The following is a 27,600-nucleotide window of genomic DNA, read 5'->3' as shown; positions in this document are numbered from 1 at the left end:
TTTTTTTTTTTAATACATTCACTTTCCAGACAGTTGGGATCCCTAGTGTGAACAGAGCTACTGGAGGCCCACCAGCATTTTAAGTGCTTTGCTATGGAACCCTACTCAGAGTAGGCCTACATGATAAAGGGCTAAGAACACTGGTTGCCATTGGGAGTCAACTTTCACCATTGCTATTACGGCAGTAGTAGTAGTGGGCTATTATAGGCACAGTGCCTGGTATAGATAAGGTCACAGTGGCATTGGGGTTTTTTTTTTCCTCTGACCCTGTTTGTTTTGTGCTCAGATTAAAGAAGTAGTGCCCTGGGCATTTTATTTTGCCTTGGAGAAAAATGTGATTTTTTTTTTGAATATTTTATCCATGTAGTGGCTTGCTGGTTAATAAGATGTTTAATCCTTCAGGTGGATGGAACAAATCTTCAGGGTTTTACTAACCAACAAGCTGTAGAGGTTTTGCGGCACACAGGACAAATGGTTCGACTCACTTTGATCAGAAGAGGGCTTAAGCAGGAAAATCATATTCAGCCCCATGAGGACTTCACTGCTGCTGTTGAAAAGGACTTAATTTTCCAAACTGTGGATAATGGCACAGCCAAAGGTAATTAAAACTGGCTTTACTGTAGGGTAGCTGGAAGTATTTTTCTTCACAGGGTATGAACTGGAAATGTTGAGCCTAGTTAATTCCTAGTGTAACTCAATTGAGTTCAGTGCTGCTTCACGAGGGATGAATTCAGCCCGGTAAAGTTTAATCAGTTTTGAGAATAAGTGGCATTATTCGTTACATTTCTGAAGCAGATTTTGAAATCTGTGCACTAGTCTTTGCTAATTTGCACTAAGGCTTTGGTCTTTCAAGACCTTGCATCATCTGAGGCAGTGAATGCAAGGTTGTGTCATGGCTCAAGTGTAAGTGAAGCTATACAAGGACAAATAGGGTTAGCAAAGACTTACCTTCTGCAGTGAGCAGAGGTAAATCTCCAGGGTATATGGGCACAGGGTATAAAAGGGGAGTGGTGTGTGGGGAGAGAATGGGCACATCCTGAACAATTGATGACTTGTCTTGGACAGTGCTTCAGGTATATTAGGTGTACCCAGGTCAGAAGACCTTGTGAAATGTAAGGCATGCCAGTGACTGAAATGCAGATTAGCAAGGTTTTACTGGAAGCACCTAACATTATATCATGTATTCACTTCTTGAGATGTATGTGTATGGCCAGTAATTTGTTAATATTTTAGATGATACAGTGCTCCCATCATATAGGCTCTGTATGTATGTAAAGAATTCTTAAAAAAACTCATTTAATTCATTGATTATTGTGTACAGAAATAGATCCCAACTCACAAGTTAAAATATAATCATTCCCTTCATGTAAAATCTTGAAAGAATAGAATCCCTTTCCACTGTGTCTTGAAGGTTAGCACTCCTCAGACTCAGCTGAAGCCATAAAGAAAATAAATTGCATGGCCAAGGGCCCTCCTTCGAAGATAATGTGCTTACTGCCCAGAGATGTCCAAACCTGGTGACTGCAGTTCAGCAAATCTTGATTTGCCAGGGCCAAAAGGATATGTGACATTATAGGTCAATGTCAGCACCTTGACAGAAAAATAAGAATTGGTAGATGAATGTTAATGAGAGTTGCATTTCCTCAGTATCCAGCAATCATGTCGTTATACCTCCAAATAACAATAATGGATCTAGCATCTTTCTTTCTTTCTTTCTTTCTTTCTTTCTTTCTTTCTTTCTTTCTTTCTTTCTTTCTTTCTTTCTTTCTTTCTTTCTTTCTTTCTTTCTTTCTTCCTGAAAACTTGTCATAAAACACAACATTTAAAAGAAAACAAAACTTCTTTTTAAATGCACCACATCCTGCAACCATTTCTTCAACACTGCAGTACAGAGCCAGACCCTACAAGGCATTGAGACCCAAGTAGCTTTGTCACTTAGCACCTTACAGGATGGCATGACAGAGATCTTGATGAGCATTAAAATGCATAGAATGGCTGAGGATCTTCTTCTTCTTTTCCAGAACAGTGTGAAAGAGAGCAGGGATCTCCACCACTGCCGTGCAGTGCTGGTGTGGTACACATTGGAGAGGACAGTAAACAACAAGAATCAGGTTCTTAATATTCAATAGCATTTTTCCTGTGGAAATGCACTGGTATGTGCTTACATAAAAAGCAGTCATTTTGTACAGGTTCCCCAGTACATGTTTCAGATTATACAGGTGGACAATGGAAGTAACCAAACCCAGAAGAGAGTTTCCAAAATCTGGTTGTATGAAAGCAAGTATTGTCATTGAGTGTAATTGTATATAGTTAAGACTAAGATGTATATCTCAGTGTTTAAGGCGAAATGTGAGCAGTTTTGCTTTGGCAAATATCCTTTTAGTTTAGTAAACTAATTCCAGTTGGTCTTACTCATTAAATTTTTTATTTTCCATGTTAAGCATTTTCATTCCAATCCTCTGTGACCATCCAACACTTGTAATTCTTGTGATAGACTTCTTTGTGATATATCTCCTAAACTGCCTTTATTTTGGTGGTCTCTATTCTCTGATAGTATTTGAAATTGAGACACTTCTTGCTCATTGGAACACTGTGACTTTCCTGTTCTCTTTCCTGAAATTCTTATTTTCTATCTTCCATTCCTCCTGTCTCTTGAGCTGCTACGTCTCATTGATGTGCTATGGAAGGATATATTATCTAATACCGTGCTCTTACAGTTTCTTGATTGGCATATAAATGTTCTGTACATTCCATACCTAGAGAGCAGCTGAAAAATGCCATCCCAGCTAGTTCTCTAAATTAATTTACTATTTTTCTGAGTTCTCTGTCAGCTGCTTTCCGTCATTCTAGATAGATGATCAAATGTATTCATTTATTTATTTTTAAGAGGTTCCACTCAGATGCTTCGTTCCCAACTGAGTCTTCTGATCTTGGGAAAATATTTCAAACTTGAGTACCAGTGGACATCTAAATAAATGGCCTTATTTTTTTATTTAAGTACCTAAATATAGACTAGAGCTGGGATTTTAAAAGTAGCCTGAGGGAATTAGAGAGCCAGTTCCCATTGAAAGTTGGTGAGAGTTGAGAACCTAGCTCTGTTAGGCAACTAAAGCTGGGATTTTGACATGAGCCTGTCATTAGCACCCATGTTTGGAGAATTTGTTCTTAGTATTGTACTAACAAATCAATCTTTGTAGCTTTGATATTGTGGCTTTTGCTTGGTCATTCTTGGTTCTCATTGGTTTGTGTCAGTATCATCATGAGAATCCGACTCTCCATGTCTGTATCTGTTAGCTCTTTTATCTAAACACTGTTGTTTCCCTTTCTAGAATTGAATCAATTTAAATGAGAAAAAATGAACAATAGAGACCTGCTATTTCTTTGTAGTTTTCAGTTGCATATAAACTTCATATTATGTTAGAGTGACTGGAGTTTACTGCCTTGCCTAGCACGATTGTTTCTCACAGCATTCTTCTCTTCTCTCCCCCCCACTTCTTTTCTAATAAAGCCTTTGTTGTTCCCATGACCTCTGATGTATGTTTTTTCTCTTTTTATGAAGAAAATTTGACTTCGGGATTTCATTCTTCCACTGCCCTCTAGGGACCACAGTTTCAAAAGCGGCCTCTAAATGTGTGCTCCCAATTCTGAAGGCTTGAAAACTCAGATTCATGTGTGTGAATTGGGTACTTAGACTCTTGTCATATAAGCTGCTCAACATTCACACAGGGGCCTGCTCACAAGGAGCAGTTTGTAGTATCAGCACCTTAGGTATCTAAACATCGAACTGGCACACATGCTGTGTGTGTGTGTATGAGAGAGAGAGACTCATACATTTGGGGCATGCTTCTAACTTGTCCCTCCACATTTTGAGGTTGGATTGAGGCACTTTTGAATATTTGGCCCCAGGAGTCATCCTTATGACTTTTTCTGACCTATACTTCTAGCTTTTTGTTTGGACTTCATGTGTTTGGGAAAAGCATATATTTAAAGCTTTATACTGTATCTTACTGTTACCAGTTTTCATTTTACATCAGCATGCAATAGTATAATTTAGACCTACCTATGATATAATATGATTTTTATTAAACTGAAAGTGTACATCAGTGTAATAGGTAAAAGCATTTAGAGCTACCACTGTTACAATCTTTACCTCACAGTTCAAAGAAGTGGGTTATGTTATAAAAAGGTAGAAGGTACTTGCAGTTTCTCCATTAATAGAAATGGGGATGGCACAGTAGAAGGTAACCAGAGAGACCCCCAGGGTCTTAGTTATTCAGGAAAGTCAGATAAGTGAGGACTGCATTTTTTGGAAGAAAGGAATTGAAAGAAGCTCCTTGAAGCATACACAGCACTGAATGGAATAAGGGTTAGTAGGGGTTGAAGGCTATTTGGGCTAGTATTAAATATAAAAAAGAGAGAGACCCAAAAGTAAGCTAAAAAGATGTTTTTCTAAAGGAATTTTAGTGTGAGCGCTTCACTCTGCAAGTGTGTAATGTTTGAATATATTACTAAGGGTAGCGATAGAAACAAATAGTATAAGTAGTATTAAAAATAATTTGAAAAGTATATTATATAGACAAAATGTTTGTGTGCTGCAGGTGGAATTCTAAAGCTGTAATGGAGCAAACCGTATTTCCAACCCTTTTTCCACGTTAAAATTGTTAATGTTCCTGTATGCTAAATCTAAAACTGGGGAGGAAACGTATGTTGCACTTTTAAATAATGTATGATAGTATTTTCAGTATTATGGAATAGTGTGCAAGTCTTGCCACAGTCCAGGTACTTTACTCACTATAGAAATAAGATTGTCAGGTTTTCATTGTAGTAATCTCAATACAACTTCTAGGTTTCCAGCTAACTTCCACAGGAGAAGCACTATTGCAGAATAAATGGCAGAGGATTATGGGTACAAATTATGAGATAGTGGTATGTAAACCCTAATTATTACTATTAAATGTTCTTTATAGTGCTTACCTATAACGTTTACTGCATTCAATTTTCCATTTTTGTGTGTGCATTTTAAACTACTGACTCATGAAATGTGTGGTTTTTTCATTTTAAGTGCTGAATGTAAAGATGTAATTTTTCTCCTAAATACATTTTTATGCAGTAAGCCAGACAAGCAAAAAAATAAGCGCAGGCTTCTGAGCAAATTTACGATGGATTTTTTGGGTGCTAAAACAATTCACAAATTTAGTGAATAATTTTGGCCAAATGCAAAATAAAAATTCGGAAGTGTCAAAATGCTTTGATATATTGAACAAACCCTTTTACACTTCATTTCAAAACAGTATTTTGGAAATGAAACGTCATTTCATTTTGAACATATCATTTCAAATCAGCATTCCAGATATTTTGTTCAACCTGAATAAAAGGTTTTCATGTTGGTAAGAAAAAATGAAAATATACAGTTTTGGTTCAAAACGAACCATATTTGTTTCAGATTTTTGATCAGTCACTGAAGTGAACAATCATATTCACTCAACTCTACTTAGGACCTTCCATCAACTCTATGTAATGAGTGAATTGTTTTGATTGGTATAATGATCAAACTACTGCATGAGGCATTTATAATAAACAATGAAAACACACTCAATGACGGGATTGATTTTTCAAAAGTGCACGCCCACAAGTATACACTCTAAAACGTGTGCGCTATTGCAATCTAATTTTTATGTACAGTGACTGCATGTGTACAAGCTAAAGGGGTAATTTTGTGTGATAATGACCAGGTACTTATGTAACAGTCCATTAGTACAAGCAGTTCCACTATTTGTATATGCAATTGTGAAAATAGTACCGGTATGTACTGAATTTAGGTGGAAAGAGCCTCAGCTCTTGTGCGGGCAGTGTAGGGGTAGGCAAAATTTCAGTTTCTGTGCTCAGGAAATTACAAAGCCTTTTCTCCTCTGTACTCCCTGGAAATATGCAGCACCCTAAAGGAGCATGCAGGGCAGTGGGAGGTAGGGCCATGGCTCCAATCTCTCCACCCCTATTCACTGACTAGTAGAGCTGGCAATCTACAAACATAGTAAATTTCATTTTACAGACTTGTGTGGCATCCCACGTGCAGCCACACTCTGCTTGAGAGCTCCGGTAGGGAAGTGTCTGTGTGGAACAGCTAATTGTGAATCCATGTCTGTTGTGTAGAAGACCTGAGAGAGACAAGGCGGATGAGGAAATATATTTTATTGAACCAGCTTTCAAGCTCCAAAGAGTTGTCCTTTGGGTTTGGGGAAAGCTCTGTGGAGCCCGAAAGCTTGTCTCTTCAACAGCATAAGTTGGTTCAATAAAAGATATTACCTCACCCGTCTTCTCTCTGTCTCTCATATCCTGGGACCAACACAGCTACAACAACACTGCAAGCATAGAAGACATTCCTTTTAAAAAAAACTGTAATAGCCTTTGCAGCTGCATAATTTCTGCTGGATTGAGCCCTTTGATTTTAGCCTTCATTCCATTTGTTTGGAGTTCCCCCTGGATACCTTTTATCTATAGGGTAGTCTTTGCTACCAGCAGTTGTAGTCCTCTAAGTAGAATGGGAAGTTACAGCTGGCTGCTTCCTTTCAGCATCTGTTGTGATTCCATCTTGTGTTTGATGTAAAACGAATGAGCAAAGATGCTCTTTCAAATGAGTGAACTTGTAATTTAAAAGCAGAATATATCTGGCAAGTCTTATATTTCCCTTCTAAAACTACTGCTTCTTTGTGTGTGAATTTGACTGAAAAATAACTCTCTCTTTCTCAATCTTTTTAGGTGGCTGAAGTTAACAAATTTAGTGAAAGCAGCGGGTTAGGGATAAGCTTGGAAGCTGCCGTGGGACATCATTTCATCCGATCTGTTTTACCAGAAGGGCCAGTTGGACGATGTGGCAAGTTGTTCAGTGGAGATGAACTCCTGGAAGTAAGGGAGAATTCCCACTTTATCTTTGCTCCTTTATATAGCAAGGTCCTGAAAAGATGGCCTAATTTCTCACATCTCTTATAACACACAGTTCTTTAAATTAAATTAAATAATAAAAAAATGAGCAGCTACTAGTTGAATTTTCAAAGGTACAGTATGTAATGGGTCAAGAAGTGTACAAAAATTTTGGATTTAGTCAAAACGTAATTTTAAAAAATTGGTGTAAGTTTGGTTTTCATGAAGGCAAGAGAACAATAAGATTCATCTTGGTCCATACATAATGTTACTGTTCCTACCTAGCTCTGATAATGTTGTTCAGTCTTTACCTGGTCTGTCTTTTCTTTTCCTTTCCTGGACGGCTCTCTTCAGAGAATAGTCCCATTCAAGCTAAAATTTATGGTGGTTTGTGATGTGAATACATGTTTTTTTATGAAATGACCAAACTCATTACCCACTTTTGACTATTCAGTTTAAAACTTATTTTGGATCTGAGCCTGCTCAATGGACTTTCGTAGAAGCAGGATTGGGTCCTATATTGATTTATTTGTGCACAAATCAAAAAACCAAAGGAAGTGAGAGAAGAAATTCTTTAATTGGCTGTAGACTGATGCTGGGAGCTTGGGTAACAAACAAGAGGAATCAGAATTGCTCATCTGTGTGCATCAATTCAATCTAGCTGGTATTACTGAAACCTGGTGGGATGATTTGCTTGACTAGAATATTAAAATCAATGTTTATAACCTATTTAGGAGGGATTGAGTAAGCAAAAGGGGTAGCGGAATGACACTCTGTGTCAAAAATGGCATTACCTGTTTGAGTCACTGACAACTCAGAAGAAAATGATTTTGAATGCTTATGGATCAGTGTTCTAAGAGATAAAGCACATGGGGTACTAACTGAGTCTTGCCACAGACCGCTAAATCACTCTAGGGAACAGGATGACTGGCTCCTTAGGGGCCTACCTGTATAGGAAGAAAAGCTGTGTGATCATGGGGAACTTCAAACTGAATGACATATTAAAACATCCTTGCTATTTCTACATATTATAGGTGAGTTTCCTAACTCAAGAAGTGTTGTGTCCAACATGGGGGGGAAGGGAGAGAATTCTATGTTAGACTTCATCCTGATGGATAAAGAATTATTGATTACGTAACTATAAATTAGTAGTAGCTTAAGTACAAGTGGTCGTGCGTGTCTCTCTCGCCCTCTCTCTCTGCCTCCTTCACCTGCTTCCCCCTGCTTGCTTGCTTTAAAAAGGGCCAGATTCACAAACCATTGGAACAATCTACCAAGGATTGGGGTGAGTTCTCCATCACTGGCAATTTTAAAATCACGTTTGCGTGCTTTTCTAAAAGAGTATTTCTAGTTCAACTGATATTTCAGGAATGTTTTATGATCTCTGTTATGTATGAGGTCAGTCTAGATGATCAGAGTAGTCCTTTCTGGCCATAGAATCTGTAAATCCATGCTAACAAGTTTATTCTCATTTTTATTCTTTGTATTTCTGCTGAATGTGTTTTGTTCTGTTTTTCCCCAGGTGAATGAAATATCTTTGCTTGGGGAAAATCACAAGGATGTGGTAAATATTTTAAAAGAGCTGCCTATCAAGGTGACAATGGTCTGCTGCCGTCCCATTGCTCCCCCTGTCAGTCAGTCAGAGTTGGACAATCTGACCCTCTCGGAGGTTCAGCTCACAGAAAAGGTACTGCTGTAAACTTAAAAAGTAGCACCTCATTTATTTATTTTTATTTTAAAATGTACCTTATTATAAACCAACAAGATTTCATGTACAAAGATTTGAAAGACCATTATGGTTTTAAATTAGTGATGGAAAAGTTCAAACTTTCCCTCAAACCATATACCAACTCACCAGCTCCGATTAATGCAAAAGAAGTGATTGCCTTGCATCATGCCTAAGGTTAAGATTTTGTTACGGGTGTTTTCAGTAAAAGTCAGAGACAGGTCGTGGGCAATAAACAAAAATTCACAGAAGCCCACAACCTCTCTGTGACTTTTACTAAAAAAATAGCGTGGGGGAAACTAACAGTTGGAGCGCTGCCAGGGCTTGACCTCCAGCAGCTGTTCTAGTCCTGCCACTACTCCTGCCCTGAGTGTGTGGGGGGGATGTTGACCCAACCATGGCTGTTGCTTCAGTCCTGGAGCTGCTGCTCTGGCCCTGGGCCAATCGCTGGCCAGCTGCTCTGGCGGCCCTGAGGCTGGCCACCACAGAAGAAGTCACAGAGGTCCCAGAAACTCATGGAATCCGCAGCCTCCATGACAGAATCATACCCTTAATCGTGCCCTAAGAGAAATGGACATAATCTCCATTTGATTCCTGGTGGAGGAAAAATTCCAGAATCAAGGTCTGAGAAACTCCATAGCAAGGATTTTTTTAGTGAATTTGTAAATTCAGGGGTTGTACCCTATGACTGGAGAATTGCTAGTATAGAACCTATTTTTAAGAAAGTGGGAAAAGATCCATGGAACTACAGGCCTGTTAGTTTGATCTCAGTTGTATGCAAGGTCTTGGAACAAAAGAAAGTAGTTAAGACATAGATGTAAGCAGTAATTATGGTGTGGTTTTTAGAAAAGGTAGATCGTGCCAGACGAACCTGATCTCCTTCTTTGAGATGATAACTTTTTTTTAGTCAAAGGAAATGCAATCGATCTAATCTGCCTGAATTTCTGTAAGGTATTTGATTTGGTTCCACATGTGAAATTATTAGTTAAATTGGAGAAGATGGGGATTAATATGGGAATTGAAAGGTAGATAAGGAACTGGTCAAAGGGGAGACTACAATGGGTCATATTGAAAGATGAACTGTCAGGCTGAAGGGAGTTAACTAGTGGAGTTCCTCCGGGACTGGTCTTGGGACCAATCTTATTTAACATTTTCATTCATGACCTTGGCACAAAAAGGAGGACTATGCTAATAAAATTCACAGATGACCCAAAGTTGGGGTATAACCAATATGGAAGAGGACCAAAATATCATACAAGATCTGGAGGATCTTAAAAACTGGAGTAATAAAAATGGGATAAAATTTAATAGTGCTAAGTGCAAGGTCATGCACTTAGGGACTAACAAAATTCTTGTTGTTATAAGCTGAGGATGTGTCAGTTGGAAGTGACTGAGGAGGAGAAAGACCTAGATGCATTGGTCAATCACAGGATGACTATTAGCCAGCAATGTGATGTGGCCATGAAATAGGCTAATGCCATCTTAGCATGCATCAGGCAAGATATTTCCAGTAGAGACAGGGAGGTGTTAGTACCATTAAACAAGGCGCTAATGAGACCTCATCTGGAAAACTGTGTGCAATTCTGGCCTCCCATGTTTTAGAAAGATGAATTCAAACTGGATCAGGTGCAGAGAAGGGCCACTGGGATGATCAGAGTAATGGAAAACTTAGCTTATGAGAGGAGCTTGGCTTGTTTAGCCTAATCAGTTGAAGGCTGAGGGGAGATGTGATTTGCTCTCTGTAAATACATCAGAGAGATAATTACCAAAGAGGGAGAGGAGTTATTTGAGTTAAGCACCAGTGTTGACACAAGAACAAATGATATAAACTGGATGTCAACAAGTTTAGGCTTGAAATTAGACAGAGGTTTCTAACCATCACAGTGTGTCCCTATGGGTCCTCCACAACCCACCCCCTCCCCTCTGCTTCAGAGCTCTTGTCAATGACTCTGTGGTGGAGGTGGAACTGAGTGGGGTTACCTCCCGTGCGCTGTCTGTCTTCGTGGCACAGCACGAGGAGGGACAGCGCATGTACAGGCCTAACAGACACTGATACCGAACTTCTCCAATCAGCAGTGCAGGGATGCAAGCGCACCTCAGGGGAGCACCCATAGGGTGACACATCTCAAAGAACCCTCGTTACTGCACAATGTGAGTAACTTCTTGTCAGTGCTCTCAGTACTACATCTGAATGCCTTGCTCCTGTTGAGATGCCATTGCATTTGGTATCATTCTTAGTCAGACAGCTGGTATTGCACATTATAGCCACATAACTGTGGCATCTTCTTTTGATTGTGTACACCACAGTGGTAGAATGTGGGTTAAGGCATAATTCATTACCTCAGAAACGATGTTTGCAAACTTTACCCACTTAGCATATCTGTATGTTAAGTATGTTGGAGTAGTGTATGGCAGTTTCTGTAGAGGGAGATCCACCATGAATTTTGAATTCTGTGCTTATATGGCGTATGGAGCAAAATGTGTCTCCTCACTGCTAAGCATCTGTATTCCACTAAAGGAATGAATACTGTTGCTTCTGTGCTCTTCTGTCAATATTATTAAATCAGTTAGACAGGGAGCAGATTGCAGATGTGAACTATACATTTTTCTAAGAGTCTGAGATGATAGATGTAGTATAAACATGTAGATAGCTAGAGAGAATGATTAATTCTGCATGCAAGAATCTATTTGAATGCACAATACCCCATGTCGGGAGTGCAATTTCCTGTGGGTTTGCATGTTTTATGACAAGCATGAACCCTGTTCTTTAAAAGTATAACTTTGATATTAAAACACTTGAGCAATGATGTTTAATCCTTCTGTATTAGATTTATTATGTACTTTTGTTTGTTACACTTCCTAGATACTCAGCACCCTCAGATAAAATGGAATATAACCTCTGAGCTTTTATCTCCATTTTGGTGTGCATCACTTGGGTACTGGTAATTCATGAAATTTGACATGTGCCACATTAATATTATGGGGTTGGTGGGTTTTCTTTGTCTTTCCAGTCTCATGTAGACCTTGATGAAGTCATTGGCTCCTCAGAGACAGAGGGTACTGGCTTGGAAATGGCTGATGTAGGTCAGAATATCGACGAGGTGCAAGGATCTCCTTTGGCAATGTGGGAAACAGAAATACAACATGTTGAGCTGGAGAAAGGGAGCATGGGACTTGGCTTTAGCATATTAGACTACCAGGTAACATCTATATTCCTTATTTCAGCAGAAGAAGGTAAAATATTTTTTATTGAACGTAGATCCCATCCATTATATGCGAGGTGAATGCAAACCAGACAATATTCTCATATGTTAGAGTAAGCAGGTAATAAAAATGTTCATACTCCTCCTGGGTCTTACTCAGACATCTCATTAACTATATTCTTCATTCCTTTTATTATATTAAGAGCACAGAGTATCAATCCAGCCCAAATAAATAAATATTCACATAGAGGGCTAGGTTTTTAAAAGGCGCTTCTTCCTATTCTTTGAGTGCAATGAGTTGCGCACACAATTCAGGGGTTCTAACCATGTGATTTGCATCTGCAGTTAAGTACTGAGAGGCACAAGTGTTCTGGTTTGCATCCAGAGCTCAACTGCAGTTGCAAATTATGCCCACACTTCATTTCTTATGGGTTGGCTAGAGGGTGGATCTTTTGAAAATACCCCTCCACGGTATTTCTTTATGTAGTGAGCAATTAAGGAATGTAATAAAGGTTACATTGTCTAGTAATAGTTGAATATTCTGAATTCTGGAGATTATCAGAGAAATGTACAGTTCTTGTGAACATTTTGATATTTACTGTGAACATATTTCATATTTATCTCTATCAGTTCTTGGAGATTTCATGAAATTGATTCACTGTTCTCATGTATAAGATGGAAAAGTCATTCACAATATTTATGCTTTTTTCTCTCAGAAATATGAATGATGAGCTAAATTTACAGTATATTTTATATTTGGAGGAAGTTTTATCTTTATTTCTAGCAAATTTTCAGTTAATTCTTAATTTTGACTATAGTTACAGTTACATAAGCATGAGTGGTTTTTCCCTCCCACTCCTGCTGAAAATGAATGAGTGAGTAAGGGTGGGGGAGAGGGAGTGACAGAGGAAGGGGGGGGAATGCAGTGAACAGGGTGAGGCCTCGGAGAAGGGGCAGGGCAAGGGTGTTCGGTTGTATTTGGTCAGAAAGTTAGCAACCCTAATGTTGATAACTGTAAGCAGATTCCTTGAAAGGGGAGAGGCTATTCAGTGTGACACAGGTAAAATGCAGTCCCATCTCAGATGATGTTGTAAATGTTCTTGGATGAAGTTGTGAGGGCTACTGCCCACTCAAGTAATGTCTCCAGAGAGATGCTACTTGCATTACACTCTGTAAGACGCTGATTATACTGTATTGTTAACCAGTTTCATGGATCCTACCTTATTACATCATACTAATTCCCATGGGTTTTCGGGGATCTTGTCATTTCTTCATATTAACTCTCGAGTCACTTATTTCCATATTTTCAGTTGTACAGCTTGCAGTGCTAAACTAGCATCTTTTCCAATACTTAATATATTGGCAAGGAAAGTTGCCACTGTATCTAAGTTGAAATTGCTAAATGTGTTGATCTAGGTACCACTATGTAATTTAGGGCTTTAGTCACTAAGCTTTTAGAATTAATAAAGCTTATACTGTATTATGTAATATCCTACTGTGCTTGCACAGTGGAATGAAAGTAACATATTGTGAAAAATTAACGTCTGATGTTCTAACTATGGTCCTTGTGAGTTTCTGTGCCATATTATGCAAACGTATGTAACTCTGATACGGTAGAATTTGTTATAGAGATTAAGTTCCAGTTCTTGGTCTTTGATCACAGTATGTTTAATTAAAATGTGTGTGTCAGGGAGTGGGGATTATATTTTTTAAGTGTTAAAAGCAAACTTTACTCTTTTTGTATTACATTGTTTATAAAGTGCTTTATAAACTTACCTTACAATGGTATGTGTCGATCCCTATTAAAATGTCTGTCTCATGTACATATAAGGGATCCTCTCTTATTATAAAGTCCCTTCATGACTGAGTGAGATCACGTACTACGAGCTGCAAGGAGTCTCTAAATAAACCCTTTGGTCCATCAGAGCCCAGATGTATTAACCTTCCAAGCCTTTATCCCCAGGCCTTTGAGCATGTAGAAGGTTGAGGGCTGGAGAGATGTTGTTACTGTGGAAGGTGTTTGTTTTAATTGCTGGCATGTAATTATTTGCCACACTGGGAAGTGCAGTCCACGATTCAGTAGTTTTACTGTGAAACTAGATGATGTAAAAGCACTCAGCGCATGTGAGGACTAATTATTTGTGCTTTTATGTATCAAAATAAATTATTAAATAGTAATAGGGGCAAATCCAGAGGCCTTTTCAAAGTGTCCTGAGCCATTGCTGAAATAAGCTCACTTTGAAAAGTCATCTGCAGTTTGCCTGAGTAGGGACTGAGTCAGGACCTCGGGAGTTGGCCCATACAGCTTAGGTAACTTTTTATGAATTAAAAATAAGCATGTGAACTGGTTTCCTCACTTTGTTTTCAATTAGGACCCAGTGGACCCTGCAAACACAGTAATTGTAATCCGCTCATTGGTTCCTGGTGGCGTTGCTGAACAAGATGGTAGACTTCTTCCTGGAGATCGGCTGATGTTTGTCAATGATATCAACTTGGAAAATGGCAACCTGGAGGAAGCTGTACAAGCACTGAAAGGAGCACCAGTAGGAACAGTTAGAATAGGAGTTGCCAAACCACTGCCTGTAAGGATTGGGTGCTAGATGATTGATTTTTCATATGTTGCTGGCCAATGTCTTTGCTTAATCTACGACTGCTTTTGTGCCACTCAGATGGCATAAAACTGCCAAAAGCTGTTTTAGCTGACTCACTGAATCTTCTCCTTCCTGTGGGAAATCCCTGGGTGGTACAGAGCTGGTGTAGTACTTTTACAACCCTTCACTCCTGCCCCCAATCTACGGGGTGTTGCTGGGGAAAGGGGAATGATCGGAGCATCCCTATGCCTTTGGAGCATCGCAGCTACCAATGCAGACACCTAGGGCTGTGGATAGCGAGGCATAACTTAGCATTGTCCTGAGGTTGCTCTCAGATATGAGGGTATGTGAAGGTGGTTTAAAGACAGTCTTGTATCACCTTTCCAGAGCTGTTCTCACTCTGATTTTAGTCAGGATTTATGCTGAAACATGTACGTATTTAATATCAAACATATTTAGATTATGCTCTTTATGTTAAAAATGTATATGTACATTTCAGTTCATCCAGTGTAAACCTAATAGTTATACTGAAATGGTATAGTATTTCAGCTAATCAGAGCGTGAGGATGTTGTGCAGTTACTGACCTGTAACTGTTATCTGTTGTTAATTCACTTCTGTGCACTCTGGCTGGGGGGTCCTAATTTGAACGATGAATTCAAAATACTTTACAAACATTAATTAAACCTCAAATAGTCCTCCTTTGGTAAGCAGGATTACTCACATTTTAGATTTCAAAGTAGCAGCCGTGTTAGTCTGTATCCGCAAAAAGAAAAGGAGTACTTGTGGCACCTTAGAGACTAACAAATTTACTTGAGCATAAGCTTTTGTGAGCTACAGCTCACTTATCCAATGAAGTGAGCTGTAGCTCACGAAAGCTTATGCTCAAATAAATTTGTTAGTCTCTAAGGTGCCACAAGTACTCCTTTTCTTTTTTCACATTTTAGAGAGAGAGAAATTAAAGCACTACCAAGAGGATAAATAGCTTGGTCAAGACCACATAGTGAGAGTATTAGAGAGAGACATGAATAGAAGCCAGAGCTCATTGAACCATACTCCCTTCCTCACTGACCAGGGAAATCAAACAAAGCCTTTGGAATAATGCTTCTTTGAATAATTACAGAGTAAAAACAAAATATTTGACCAGATTCTCCCTTGGTTTAAGTTGGAATCAGTGGAGTTACACCAATTTCCACCATCTGAGGATCTGGCCCATTTTATTTATAAGACTGAATTATTTTTTTTTCCTCTCTCTCTCTCTCTCGAATGTTACAATCCCACAGTCCTTCCCTGCACAGAATTCTCCTTGATTTCAGATTCTGGCTCTTAGCAGTTAACCCTGTAGTAATAACAAAAGTTACAAGGAATTTTGTATTTTTATTTTTGTTGAAAGAGATATTTTTAACTTGTTTCCTGTAAAAAAACGTTTGCAGATTAGAATGAATGCTCCATGTTGCACAATAATGTTTCTTGCAAAACACATTTTTCAGAATTAATATCTTGTTTAAAGCATGAAAGAGGATGAAGCATGATTAAGTGTTACTTTTCTCTGGCTTTGTATAAAGGTTCAGCATTAAATATTTAACACGTTATACTTGCTGAGTTCCGCCACACTAGAAATAATATTTTGCTCTACAGGGGTGTTGGACAGCACCTAACAGCAGCAGCAAATTACATGGAAAAAAATTGATGCATCTGTTCCACACTGACAAAGTATATTTTGTCCTCCTCTAGTGGCTGGCCTACATAGAGGATAAGAGCTCACTATTGTGACCAGCTAACAGTTACTCCTTTAGCTCTAGTAATAGAGGCCTATTGTTTCAGTGATTAAAATTCCATGCTCTGTACCCCTGGGTGGACCATGTGATGACTCTTTTTGTAAATGCTTAATTATGGGCAAAGAATACAGAAGCCTTAAACTTATTTGTATAGTATATGATGGGTTCTGTGTACTACATCAGGTAAAACAACATGTGAAGGTTAAAATATGTATCATTTTACTTACCCCACACCATGATTTTGATTGAGATGATTTCTCTTCTGTATTTGGTATTTATTTGCATTTCTAAAACTCCCTTAACATTACTGACTCTGCATGTCCTATATACTGGCCACTCATCCAACTCAGAGCTTCATTCTTTCTGCAGCTTTCACCAGAAGAGGGTTATGTTTCTGCTAAGGAAGATTCCTTTTTCTACACTGCCCAGTCACTTGAGGAGGAAGGGCCAGTTGATGCAGCCCTCTTCCGTGCTGAGCTGGCTCTGGTTAGTGGGCACAATTTATCAAGATTTCTGTTAAAACCCTTTTAACATTGTTTTTTGCCTTGTCCAAATGTAATGAAAAGTCTTTTTCGTCACTCTGCTTATGATCTTTTTAAAGTGTTTAGCCTCACTTCACATGTGACCTGTCATGATCTCACCAGATAGCCAAATGCTGTAAACTGGCATAGATCCATTGAAATCAGTAGAGCTCCACCAGTTTGCACCAGATGATTCTCTAGCCAGAATGTTTTAGCGACTAGAAAATAAGAAAATATTTGGCTGAGATTTTTTCAAAGCCAGCTAAGAGATTTCTGTGCCCAGTTCCAATTGTAATGATGGGCATTGGGCATTCAGACTTCATAGGTGACTTCAAAAAACCTTGTCCTTTGTATGTAAGCTTTTATTTAACTACATAGTAGAAACTTCTATTTACCAACATGTGATAATGTGGATGTCTCTTTTTTTAAAAGTTTGAAAAGTTGGTGGAACTCTGTTTTGCCTCTAAATGGCATTCTTGCTGTGCAACTTTATTTAAAAGTTGTCTGCATTTCTTTTTTTAATAGCTGTATTTACACTACAAGATTGTTCAGTGATCACAAGATTTGTGAGTATAAAAACTGGATTTTTACAGTGCAAGCAACTTACATGAAGCGTAGATACTTTTCCTCGTCTCCAGAAACTGCCAATAGGAATCCAGATTTTTAATGTATTCTTCTCTTTATTTGCTCAGTCCTGGGTCCTGAACTTGCACGATGCTGAGCACTTACTAAGAAATATTGAGTACCTTCAGCTCCCGTTGAAGTCATATTTTGATACAGATATGAATTGAGAAGTTTAAGTTAAATTTATAAAAAATCATCAGCATCCTTAAAGAGGATGTTTCATACAGAAAAAAACTGTTAAATAGGAGAATTAAATCCTTCCACGTGTTTGTCATAGTTTTTCATGTTTGTGAATTACGAAAGTGCTTTTTTCTAACAATGTCTTTAAATTCCACTGTCCCTATCCTCTTTCTGTTTAATCTTGCCTTGCTATCATCGTACAGCATTTATAATATCACAGTTGTTTTCCCGACAACAAGATTATGACTTTATTGATACATCAAAGAGAAACTAGGTTGTAAGTGAGAAATGTCCTTTATTGCTAGTTGGCTGAGTAAGGATTGAGTAAAAACTGAGCTCAGAATTTGGCCCAAAGGTTTTATTCATGCAACTCAGGTGCTCACATTTCAAGAAGGATGTTGGTGAATTTGAGAGGGTTCAGAGAAGAGTCTGGAGAATGAGTAAAGGATTAGGAAAAATGTGAGTTATAGTGATAGATTGAGCTCTTTGAGTCTATCGATTTAGTTTAACAAAGGGAAGGTTAAGGGGTAACTTGATTATAGTCTGAGTATCTACATGAGGAACAAATATTTAATAATGTGCTTTTCAATCTACCACAGAAAGGTAAGTCATGATCCAATGGCTAGAAGTTGAAGCGAGATAAATTCAGACAGGAAATAAGATGGACATTTTTGACAGTGAGAGTAATTAACAATTGGAACAATTTGCTAAGTGTCAAAATGGGTTCTCCATGACTGACAATTGTTTAATCAAGATTGGATGTTTTTCTTAAAGATCTGCTGTAGTAATTATTTGGAAAAAGTTCTGTGGCCTATATTGTATTGGAGGTCAGAAAGATGATCCTTTCCGGACATGGAATGTGAAAAACGTTTGAAAATAATGCTGATTATATTAATAACAATACAAAAAATGAAATAATTATAAGGTTTACATTTTCGAAACTGGGTGCCTAAATTGTATCTGCAAAATGGGAATTTGCATCGGCAGTTACAAATTCAAGATCCGGAGACTGCAAAGTATATGCAGTTACTTGTTTTCCATTTGCAAATATAAGGCCAAATACTGAAGTCCTTTCTCACTTTACTCAGTTTTTATTCAGGCACAGTTTAGACTTCAGTCTAAGTTTGCCTGAATATGGACTGAAGGGTAAAATTCTCCAACACACCTAAGTGACTTCGCTTCCTAAGATCTATTTTCAAAAGTGACCTAGGATCTTACGTGCCTAAATCTCCTTGGAAGTCAATTGCAGTTAGGCTTCTAAGGGCCAGATTTTTAATGATATTTAGGCATCTTACTCCAATTGAAGTGGGAGATAGGTGCCTAAATACCCTTAAAAATCTGACCCTTAAATGTTTAAATCACTTTTGAAAATGGGACTCAGTAAAATTTTTAAAAGAGCCTCAGTTAAAACTAAGTGATAAGCCCAGGATTTGGCCTGTAGGTTTTGCACATGCAGTTTAGGCATGCTTTTTTAAAAATTCAGAGGAAAGTCTTTGACTTCATCCTTCATCTGGTCTGTTGTGGCCTAGCAACATATATTTCAGGAGTCTGAGTTAGGTATGTTATGTTATATATTTTAGAGCATAATCTACCTAGTGGAAAAGCATACTGCATATGCTGTTGTACCTAAACACAACAGAGTCAGTTGAAGACTGAATGTAAACACTTGCTCTGAATTGTACAGGGATGCAAGGTAGTACCTTTTTAAAAAAAATTTCTGCATACACCTTTGATAAAATTGAGTCTGTTATGAGAGAGGTCCATTTGCATTAGCACAAGGGTCTCAGTGGAAATATAAAAGACATTGCTCTAATCCAGTGTTTCCCAAACTTGGGATGCTGCTTGTGCAGTGAAAGCCCCTGGCGGGTTGGGCCGGTTTGTTTACTTGCCACATCCGCAGGTTCGGCCGATCACTGCTCGCACTGGCCGCGGTTTGCATCTCCAGGCCAATGGGGGCTGCGGGAAGCGGCGGCCGGTACGTCCCTCGGCCCACGCCGCTTCCCGCAGCCCCCATTGGCCTGCAGCAGCGAACCGTGGCCAGTGAGAGCTGTGATTGGCCAAACCTGCAGACGCGGCAGGTAAACAAACCGGCCCGGCCCGCCAGGGGCTTTCCCTGCACAAGTGGTATCCCAAGTTTGGGGAACACTGCTCTAATCCATGGATCATTGATGCAACAGAAGGAATCAATCCTTTTGAGCCATTACAGTCCATTGTGACAATTATCATAATTGGAAATCTGAAATTACTAATTAATAATATGATTAACCATATAAAATAAAATACAGTATTATGAGCTGTGTTACCAGCTCTACTTAGAAGGGTCTTAACCTGTGGATTATCAACAGAGTTGGCTGTATTTGCTTCATCTGGAGTTGACCGTGTAGGTATGATTCTGGTATACACCTGTTTTACAATAGTGTAATTCCTGATTTATATTGGTGTGAATTAGATTAGATACAGGAACATAGTATATAGATGATAAAGTACAGTATAATACAGTTGCCACTGTACTAGTATATGCATATGACAAGCCTTATGAAACTGTAGTGATTGTACATGCATATAGTGAGGTTTTAAAATCGTGCTATCTGTCATATTAGTTATTATCTCATGTTAAAAGATAATAGCTTGCAAATCTTTTTAATAATATAAACTACTTTGGAAATATGGGAACAAAGTAAAGGGCCTAAAACCCCAGGAGTTTGTATTTTTAAAATATTTCTGTACCTTTAAAAAATTTCTGTACCTTTTAAAAACCACCAAGCCTATTTAAACAAACTACTAGGGGGAGGGAAATTAATTTGTCCCTAAAATGTGGCAGTAAGTGAAGATTCCCATTTTTGTAGCATTTATTCACCAAGAAGGAAAACAAACAAAAAAAAAGTCTCCGGGATTTGTTGACTGCATAGAATAAAGCAGCATTTTTCCACTATCTAATATCCGTGGTCATGGCTGTTAGCTCATCTCTGCTCTGTAGTATTTGCAAAAACTCAGAGCCAAGTTTGGCTTTCAGATACACCTGTGCAACCTCTATTCCGTTTGGGGTTACGTAGGTGTAATTGCATGTAGAATTTGGTCCACTGTGTATAGAAGATTTTGTATAAAACAGAAAAATATTAAGCAAAGTACCAGCAAGGATTTAGCCACACATGTGCAAGTGTTTGGGGCTTATGTGGTCTGAAAGTAGCAGATAGCCTGATTAAATTGCCTTTTGTTATTAGGTGGACTCAAGTGAGGCAGATCTAGCGGATGAATCCACCTTTGAATCACAGTATACTTCAGACAATGATGACACCTTCCAGGCTTCTCTGTTAGCTCTGCACGGCAGTAGCTGTAGTGATGGTCTGAACTACAGCCTCTCTCTTCCATCATCAACTCCCAAGGTAAAAAGAAAATATAATTTTATTGATGGCAGACCTTGATTAGAAGTATAAAAAACTCAATGTTTATGTCTAGCTGCTGTATTAAATGTAGAGGCATTATGTTGCCACAGTTCCATCTGCTCATAGGTTCGTTATCAGATTAAAGTGCAATTTCATTTAGGTAGTGTTGATTGGATACCTTTCAGACTTGTATGTCAGAGAGAGAAGGAGATAGACGGTTCAAAGCTTTGATTGTATTTTGTATCACCAGAAAGTTAACCTGTTTGGAGACAATTTGTAACATCAAATTTGTGCTGAGTAATCTGCTACAAAAATGTAAATTGTTATTAAATTTCAGAGCATATTAAAGACTGGCTACATAAATGGCTGTACACAGAAAAATTGCATTCTATTACAGGTACAATAGTTTAGGCATGAAAGCAAAAGTTACTCTCATTTTCTGCATATCTTTATTATGTAGTAGTTAGAATTATGTTAATTTCTATGTTCCTGAGACAATGATGCTATAATTATTTGCTGATTGAGATTCCATTAGCAGTTAAACGCAGTTAATCAGCAAAGAACAAGTTCCTAAGAAATACAAAAAATATTTTTTATTTTTGTGCCACTCACATACCCATATTGAATTGCTTTTGTGTATTGATGGTCCCTTTTTTGTTCCTCCCAGTCATTGCCTTTTCTTTGTTTGTTAGAAAACTATTAATTTTTTTTAGCCAGGACTTTTCCAGTGTGTTTCTTCAAATATTTGAGGTAGACCTGTGATCATCTTTGCGGGCAACACCATGTAGTTTTCTTGGATGGTTTGCAGTATGTAATCTTGAATAGAGCAGCTGCTGCATCTTCCTGCACACCTGAGACTCAGTGGCTGGCATTATCATTTCTGGAATGTGTTCAGTCTTTACTATCCATGGGACTGAAAGCTGAGTTCATCTCCTAATGGAATCTCCTAATCCACAATAGAGTGTACCTTTGCTCTGCCAATGGGACAGATTGTATTGTTTAACTTAGTAATTGTTACTTAAAGGGATTATGCACTATGCATGCTGAGAAACATACATTTTACAGGACAAAGGCTGGTCTTACTGAATGCATGGTGCTGGGGCTCCCTGAAGTCTTCAGTTTTTTTCAGCATTTTTTAGAGGCCATTTTTATTTGAGCTTTTAAAATTGATGGGTCTGATTCTCCACTGCCTGGCTCCTTGTGCAGCTATTTACATCAGTGCACAATGGGTATAAAATGTTAATATTCTAATCTGGTAGCACTTTCAACTCTCTGCAGAAGTGTAAACAACTACACATGGTGTAAGGCAGTGGAGAAACTAGTGTTAACAAGGAGACCTCTGAAACAAGGGGCTGATGCAGTACAACCCAAAGAAGTGTACGTTATAGGCATATGAGAACACAGTGAAACTGGATGTGTCTAGCCATTTGGAAAGTGCATCTCATATGATAGGTCACTGGAATACAGGCTTTTGAGTGCTTTATTGTTTTCAAAATAACTAAAGAAAAATGTTTTAAATCAAAATAATCAGGTGCATTTTCCTCAAATAAATAAAATATAAGTTGCAAATTTTAAAGTGGTGACCTACTGTTACAGAGTAACAAAAAATGTAGGGAGTGGCACCAGTGTAATTCATTCGTAGCTGCATGTGCACTAAAATATAGAACCTAAAGGTTTTCAGGCAGCAGAAATAGCATCATCAGGAGAATAAACATGAACAGACCATGTCTGATGTAGCTTTCCCATCCTTGTACCGTGAAATGAGCCATATCTGTACCATCAATGACAGTCTAAAAGAAGTTGCCTCTTTCTTCCTGAAGACATGTGAATTCTCAGTTTATGTGTTAAAACTTACAGCACTCTTTTGCAGTTATATATATAAAAAGGAGAATCCCTGTACTGATATATGATAGCTACACTCAGCCACCTATCCAATGCCCACCCATATGTCCATGCATGACTATGCTTTTCAGTGTGCTGGTATTCAGTGTAGTAGATACATGGAAAGGAGAAAAAGGTAGATATGCACAAAGAAACAATTTCAGAAGATGGTCATCGAAACTGCCTGGATAGTAATCAAAACAGGCCCACATTTGAGTGTTCCATCTAAGTTGCATTTGAAGAGATAAAAGCCTAAATCCTTCTAATCAACGTGGTGCAATAAAAATAAAATCACCTCCTACCATTTATAGAACAGAACACCGGAATCCTAATCTATTTAGTCATCATCAGCATGCTTGAAAGACAGCTGCCATTCCTACTTTAACACTGTATTTACTCTGAAAGGGATTGATCCAGCTCCCATTGAAATAAATGAAAAAAACTTTCACTGACATCAGTGAGAACTGATGCCTTCACATCTGCTGTACTGCTTGTGCATTTGGTCACACTTGGTGATGGGATTAGGAGCAAGCAGAACATCATAAAAAGTCAGTGAAAATAAATTTTAATGCCTTCTGATGTAAAATATCACAAAACACTACTGCTTGCTGTGCACTTTGTGTCATATATAAAACGAATGATATCTGAGAGAGGAATAGGGGATATTTTGAGAGCAGTGTAGGAGAATTAAGGGGAGGGGAGAGTTCTTGTAACTATTGAAATATGCTGAAGAAGGAAAGAGATGGAATAAGAGAAATTGCGTACTATTTCTGATGGTGAAGGAAAATGCTTTAATGTCTTTGATACATTGTTTAACAGTAGTTAGTAGCCTGCATTTTCAAAAATGACTTGGGACTTTGCATACCAGTTCGCAACTGTAGAGGGCCTGATTTTCAGGAAGTGCTAAAACCAGGCCCTTTAAGGTGTTGTAAACTGTGCATCCAAAAATCAAGAGCCCCCTAAACCAATAGTCAGGTTTAAAATTTTCAGCCAATCTTGTATAAAAAGATTTACTGTGGTAATGCAGCCCAGGTCAGTGAAATTTGGAGTAAATACTGCTTGACCTCTCTTTTAAATAAAAATGTGGATTATCAAAGAAAGCTTGGCAAACTTGAAAACATCCACACTTGGTTGTTCAGCATTGGGTCTTCTGGTCTTTTATATTCCCCGTCCATCTACTGCAAGTATGCCCTGTTGCAGGACAAGCATATAAATATTGATGTAGAAAGTCTCTAGAGCTATACCAGTTTATACCAGCTGAGGATCTGGCCTGTAAATATTTTCTGCCATAAATATTTTAATAGTAGAAAAAATGCAACAAAAGAAGAAAATGTTTATAAAAGAAAATCTTGTTATAGTAAAATGATGGTCAGTGATCTGTGAAGACACTGTATTTTATTTGATAACAAGTAGTTGTACGTAAGAGTTCAAAAAGCTGTAGCTTCAGTTTAACATATTTAGCATAAAATATCCATTTTAACAATACTATATATAGGGCCCTACCAAATTCACAGTCCATTTTAGTCAATTTCACAGTCATAGAAATTTAAAAATCTTAAATTTCATGTTTTCAGCTATTTCAACTGAAATTTCATGGTGTTGTCATTGTAGGGGTCCTGACCCAAAAAAGAGTTGGGGGAAGGGGGTTGCAAGGTTATTGTAGCAGGGAGTTCTGCTACCCCTTACTCCTGCACTGCTGCTGATGGCCAGCAGCCGCGCAGAAGTAAGACTGGCATGGTATGGTATTGCCACCCTTATTTCTGTGCAGCTGCCTGCAGAGCTGGGCCCTCAGTCAGCAGCCGCCACTGTCCGGCCGCCCAGATCTGAAGGCAGCAGTGCAGGAGTAAGGGTGACATGGTATGGTATTGCCACCCTTACTTCTGCGCTGCCTTCAGAGCTGGGCACCTGGCCAACAGCCACCGCTCTCTGACTGCCCAGCTCTGAAGGCAGCGCAGAAGTAAGGGTGACAAAACATAAAATAACCTTTCAACCCCCTAAAATTACCTTGCAACCCCCCTGCAACTGCCTTTTGGGTCTGGACCCCCAATATGAGAAATGATGGTCTCCCCCATAAAATCTGTATGGTATCGGGTAAAAGAACACAAAAGACCAGATTTCACAGTCTGTGACACTTCTTTTGTGGCCGCCAATTTGGTAGGACCCTAACTATATAAGATCGTTAATTTTTTTTTTATTCACTATTTCTGATTCTGTTTAACAGGGTGTTGGTGAAGATTCCTCAAATGCCTCAACTGATTTCCAACCATCCAACAAGAATCTATACAACGTGGATCTAATCCAGGAAGTGGGAGAGAACCAATCCTTAGAGGACACGAGCATGATACCTGCTGGTGGTGTTTCCAAAAAGGGTCCTCTGCCTTCAGATGTTTCTGAGAAACATGCTGAATATGAAAACATAGCTGCTTGGATGGAACCTCAGGTGTCAGCCGAAGTTGCACAAAATACAAACTCTGCTATCACAGCGCACCCTGACCTTACTGGAAAAGTAAAGATCCTGTTGTATGGCTTTTATACAGAGAATATTATTTACATGCCATGGTCATTGTGAAAAATCAACATTTGCTCACAGCTACTTCCTGGCGAACATAAAGTTATTTCTGGGAGTCAACTCTGGTATCTCATAGCTGGATTGTGACTTTAGGCACAAGCCAGAGCAAGGACTACCAGCCCAGGAGTAGCCCTGTCAGGTGGTGTGGCTGAGAGACACATCCCTGAATCACAGTTCTTCCTCTGCCCTCCTTGCTCTGGGGGAATGGAGGAGCTAGTAAAGGAATTCATTGCTGGCCTATACCAGCAATAAATCACTACACACAAGCAGGGCAAATAGGGGAACTGGAGCAAAGGCTTTAGCCATACTAACCCACTTTCTTCTGTATGCCTCAGCTCAAGGCCTGGGTAGTGCATGAGATGTGAAAAGGGAGTTCTCGCATCTGACCGCCTCATATAAACATATAGTTCAGTTCACAAACAAGCTTAGATACTACTCTGTGCAAACTATTAGGTTTTTAATGACATCCTCTTTGATGTATATTTTCTTCCCTTTGGCTCAGTGTGATTTTCATTTAAAAAAATAAATAAATTGCAGTTTCTTATTAAATTAGCTGTTGTTATCAGACATGCCAAACCTTGGGGAAAAAAACAGAAATTGGGCTTCTTTTTCGCTTAATTGGCTTGTAAGTTGCTTGTTGACTAGTTTTTGGCTTGTAGCTTGTTGCTTGTCGTAGCTTGTTGCTTCTTTTTTCTTTTTGATCAGCTCGCCCGGCAAGCAGGGGGGAGAGAGTCAGGGGGGCACAGTGGGATCACCACAGTCCCAGACTGTACGCCGAGGGGATCTAGTCACATTGGGTGTTGAGGTTCTTAGGGATTGACTTGTTTTGGCCTTGTTTTGAAATGGGATTAGCTTGATTTTTGGCTTGTTGTGAAAGTTGGGGTGCTTACTTACTGCGTGAAAGTTGGTAACTGTGGTTGTTATTCTTAAAGCTTGGCTTATTGTCAAATATTTGTGATTTTTACATCCTATTAAGTTCAGTCATATTTTGAACTTGCTGTTTTGAATTGAAATGTTGTTTTTTCTTTGTATTAGGATGCAGTGTATTTAATGGAAAAGAGCTACCTGACATCTACTACTGAGGGAAGTTCCACAATCCAAAATACACCCAAAAACATGCATGAGAAGACTATCACTATTGCAAAAGGCAATTCAAGTCTAGGTAGAGTATCTGATCATTGGTGTGATTGCTCTTTCTCGGCTAATATTTCCCTGTCTGTATGGCCTGTTGTCTTCACTTTTCAGCCTACTCCAGTTACTTCTGAAGATCTTCACTGTAGTATAGTAGGTGTACCCTTGCCTTTATACTCAGTCCTCTCCTGGTCTCAGTTCATTGAGAGTGGTGAAAGCAGGTGTTGCCTCATCAGTCAGTTAAGCTCCAATAATAAAATAAAAATCAACAATAAAAAAAAAAGCAAAGTGCTTGATAGTCCAACCAAATATATTTCCTTCTAATAAATCAAAAAATGGAGGAACTTCTACACTGAGCTGTTTTGTAAAAAAAAATCTAATACTTTTAATATTTTTCTTCGTTACCATCATCATTTATATTAACTGATTTAGATGGAATAAAATAAAATTAAGGTCATGACTGAAACTTGAGGAAAATGAGACTAAGCAGTTTGTATAATTGGCTATCAGAGGGTTGAGGAGTTCTGCACTGGAGCATGAAAAGGACTTGGGTCAAAGGACTCTGGGCCAGATTTTCAAGGGTATTTAGGCACCTAAGCATACAGATAGTTATCTAGGGGGATTTTCAACAGGGCCTAAGTAGGTTGAGCACCTAACTCCTATTGATTTCATGTGACTTCTGTTTTCATCTTTAGGTGTCTAAATACATTTGAAAAAGCTGCCCTTTATCTCTTTAATGGATAATATTTTGAGTTCAAAGACTCAATAATTGTTAGACCTTATTCCAGACTTTATGGTTTTATGTTTATCTGGGATGTGTAATTTCCTGACCCTACTGACTGCACCCACAATATGACTAGACAGTATGGTGTGCACAGGCTCAGTTGACAAGTTGAAACATTTTGGGCTGGATTGTACCCTGCCCTTCAGTGGCCCTGCAGTGGGGAATAGACAGGAATAGCTCCCTGCTCCATTTGGTATGGCCTGTATAAGGGCCATCTCAGCCCCTGCACCTGGGTATGCGGGACTACAGCCAACGTGGCCATTTGCTGGAAACAACTCTGCAGAAAACAGGTGGAGCTCCATCCCCTCCCCTC

The 27,600-nt window shown here is 38.7% G+C and overlaps 1 protein-coding gene across 17 annotated transcripts in view; it reads left to right on the top strand.

The window, feature by feature from the left end:
• MPDZ (multiple PDZ domain crumbs cell polarity complex component) overlaps window positions 1-27,600 on the top strand; it is a 134,224-nt gene that overhangs the window by 39,017 nt on the left and 67,607 nt on the right. For 15 of the 17 annotated variants that reach the window (XM_073345394.1, XM_073345411.1, XM_073345410.1 and 12 more), the window contains exons 11-22: window positions 403-598; window positions 2,022-2,111; window positions 4,847-4,926; window positions 6,757-6,903; window positions 8,441-8,605; window positions 11,656-11,844; window positions 14,220-14,429; window positions 16,584-16,700; window positions 20,761-20,922; window positions 21,260-21,319; window positions 25,025-25,309; window positions 26,408-26,534. In XM_073345394.1, coding sequence (XP_073201495.1) covers window positions 403-598; window positions 2,022-2,111; window positions 4,847-4,926; window positions 6,757-6,903; window positions 8,441-8,605; window positions 11,656-11,844; window positions 14,220-14,429; window positions 16,584-16,700; window positions 20,761-20,922; window positions 21,260-21,319; window positions 25,025-25,309; window positions 26,408-26,534 — 1,828 coding nt within the window. The remainder of the gene's footprint in view (window positions 1-402; window positions 599-2,021; window positions 2,112-4,846; window positions 4,927-6,756; window positions 6,904-8,440; window positions 8,606-11,655; window positions 11,845-14,219; window positions 14,430-16,583; window positions 16,701-20,760; window positions 20,923-21,259; window positions 21,320-25,024; window positions 25,310-26,407; window positions 26,535-27,600) is intronic. The other 2 variants (XM_073345403.1, XM_073345400.1) reach the window with 2 other exon arrangements.

This window comes from Lepidochelys kempii, chromosome 5, assembly GCF_965140265.1.
Source record: "Lepidochelys kempii isolate rLepKem1 chromosome 5, rLepKem1.hap2, whole genome shotgun sequence".
NCBI classification, from domain to species: domain Eukaryota; kingdom Metazoa; phylum Chordata; order Testudines; family Cheloniidae; genus Lepidochelys; species Lepidochelys kempii.
Note: the sequence above shows the minus strand (reverse complement) of the source record. Positions and strands in the feature narration are given on the sequence as shown.